This window comes from Tigriopus californicus, chromosome 11 (assembly GCF_007210705.1).
Source record: "Tigriopus californicus strain San Diego chromosome 11, Tcal_SD_v2.1, whole genome shotgun sequence".
Classification (NCBI taxonomy): domain Eukaryota; kingdom Metazoa; phylum Arthropoda; class Copepoda; order Harpacticoida; family Harpacticidae; genus Tigriopus; species Tigriopus californicus.
In genome coordinates, this window is record NC_081450.1 from 4,234,016 (window position 1) to 4,236,781 (window position 2,766).

General features: G+C 37.5%; 1 protein-coding gene across 1 annotated transcript in view; it reads right to left on the reverse strand.

Moving 5' to 3' along the window:
* The window catches only part of LOC131890433 (cytochrome P450 2B4-like), a 13,885-nt gene extending 13,378 nt beyond the window's left edge, over positions 1-507 (reverse strand). Inside the window, exon 1 of the mRNA XM_059239772.1 lies at positions 159-507. Coding sequence (XP_059095755.1) covers positions 159-419 — 261 coding nt within the window. The 5' untranslated portion in view covers positions 420-507. The remainder of the gene's footprint in view (positions 1-158) is intronic.
* Positions 508-2,766: the final 2,259 nt, after the last annotated feature.

The window sequence follows — 2,766 nt, forward strand, 5'->3', positions numbered from 1 at the left end:
TTAAACAATGTTTTGGCAGGTTTTTTCAACCACGTTGTCGATCTTGGCTTTTCTATCTTCTAAACACCTTTCTTACCTACATTTGCTTCTTTATAAAGCATCTTTACGTCTGTCGTTTAATCAAAGAATCCAGAAAAGCGCAACTTTTGAAAAATTACCTGATCAATCAGAACTGGATCCAAGAGGATGACACTAGTTTTGGGGCCAAAATCAAACATGAAGACTCCTCCCAATGTTTTGGCCATTTCCATGAAGGTATCAATAGGATTGGATTGAAATAAGTACAAGTGTCCAATCAGAGGGAGACTCCAATTTGGACCCGGCGGGAGTTGTTGACCCTTGTAGACTTTGGGATACCCGCGACAGCTTTTGAACAATTGGAACAATAGTAACAGGATAAGTATTGCGAGAAATATCATTTTTGCAGACGATGACGATGACACTCAAAACACTCCCTTCAACTCTATATCATTGATATAATGGACAAGTCGTATAGTACGGATTGAAGAAACTTGAAGATAACGCGAAAACTTGTCGCGTTAGTTCTTCATACCTTGAGCCTAGAACATCTAACAGTTTGGACGTAAAACAGAAATGTGGCCTCCAATCGTTTTCCACCAAAGCAATGTGCCAAAATGCAAGTGAGAGCAACCTTGATGTCAGAACCAAAACTAAGGGCCTGCTGAAAATCGGCAAGAGGCCAAAGGAAGTAGGCAAGCCTTTCGACGTTCATCCTCCAACTGTTGGTAAAAGGGAAAACTTCATCCAAGAACAGCAATCCCTTTACAAAAAATTCAGACCAAGGGCAACGATCTGGGATTGTAATGAGCCCAACGAGCAAAAGGACCGTGAAAAATTTCAATCAAGCGATTTTTATCGCAAATACAACACTAATACTTGAATATCCAAACAAATAAAACACTATTTTTGCCTTTTAAAACTTATTTTTAGGTTTTTGAAACTGATTTTGGCTGGTTTTTGCAACTTACAAACATGTACAGGGTGCGACTGTCAACAAATGCCTAGGGGTTCTTGCATAGCTGATAAGACCAAGATCATCATGGATGGCTAGTCTGATGGTGCTCTCATCAACTTCAAAGACCTCAGCTAATCTTCTCATAGATACTGTTGGATCTTCTTCAATTTTGGACATCAGGGCATTCAAAAATGTATCATTTCTCTTCAAATTGGACCCACCACTTCCAGGCTTCCTGAAAGTCTTTTGTAGGTTGCACGTTCCTCACGGTCTTCTCTGTGACCCCAACATTACCAACAATACGTTTTGATGAAATTTCCGCGTCTATAAAATCTGATATCCTTCTCGTTTTTCATTCTTGAGTGGCCATCATAACTAACTTGGAAAAATTCCGCTAATATTGAATGTAAACAGATCTCTCAGCTTGCGTAACATTCAATTACTTTTTATCAAAACTTTCTATTAAAGTGGAAAATTTGAATTTCAAATGGCGTAATATTTTGCTCCCGCACTCTGTATTTTCCCCAAAATCACAAACAAATTTTCCGACCCCTAGTGATCATTTTATGGTTTTAGAAGAAGCTGACAAAATGAGCTATTTTTTTTCTTTAAATCTAAATCTTTAAAGACATGAAAGATGTTTAATAGAACTAATTTCCGTAAGGCTTGATCACTGCCCCATAAATCACAACGATAGTAGTTTTAGAAGTTGTTTCTAATAAGATATTTACATATTACATTTAGAATCAAAGAAAGAAGAAAAGTGAATGATTTTGTTGCTTTCATTCAATATATTCTCACCTTAGTCAAATGAACAATGTCAGATGAATTGAGGTTGGGTGAGGATTGATTTACTTGTGAACTTCAAGGGCATCTTTTTGCTTTTGAAACTTCAAGAATGCTACCTACTGCGCCATGTTCGTCATTTTACATGTTCTTGGCGTAGGGAAACTATAGAGTTCAAAGACTTCACTTACGTAAGACGTTGACGTATTGTATTTACAATCATTCGTACATGAAATGTGATTGTTCAACCTCATCTTGAATATGAACCGAATGAAATGCGGTATTAAATTTCAATTGGCGGTAAGCCAAAAATGTGACAAAATTATGGCGAAAGGAAACCTGAAAAAGGTTTGCACATGCAATGAATTTGCAGAAAATCTCAGATTTGCAGGATGAATACCAAGGTTTTAACAAAACACACGTTTTTTGACCTACTGAAGAGCTAGTGCACATTGCCCTTTCGTTGTCTGTCGTCTGGTCACTGTCCACCTCCATGTCTAGAGAACTCCTTGTCACAGCCAACACAGTAATTATTACCTCACTTAATGACACTCATTAACATCCTTTCAAAATCTTTAACTTCACCCTCAGGAACGACTCAAATTTTGAAAAGTTGGTAAGGTTTTTCAAACATGTGGTTGGATATATCGCACATTTATGTCCTGGGATAGTATCACGATGCTAACTCTGTACAAGTCGATTGCTCAGCCACATCTTGAATATGCCTCACCCATTTCAAATGGGTGGGCAATTTTGAGAATTAGCGTGACTTTTGGACACCAAGTGGACAAAAGTGTCCAAAAGTGGACAAAAGTGGACAAAAGTGGACAAAAGTAGACAAAAGTGAACAAAAGTGGGCAGAATGTGTCCAAAATTAAGTACAATTGGGCAAAAGGGGATTGACAAGCAAACACTTTTAAACCCTAAATCATGTTATTTCTTTACCAAATCTAGATGTGAACCAGCAAATAGAATCAGTAATCAATAAAATCTAAGCTTTCTTC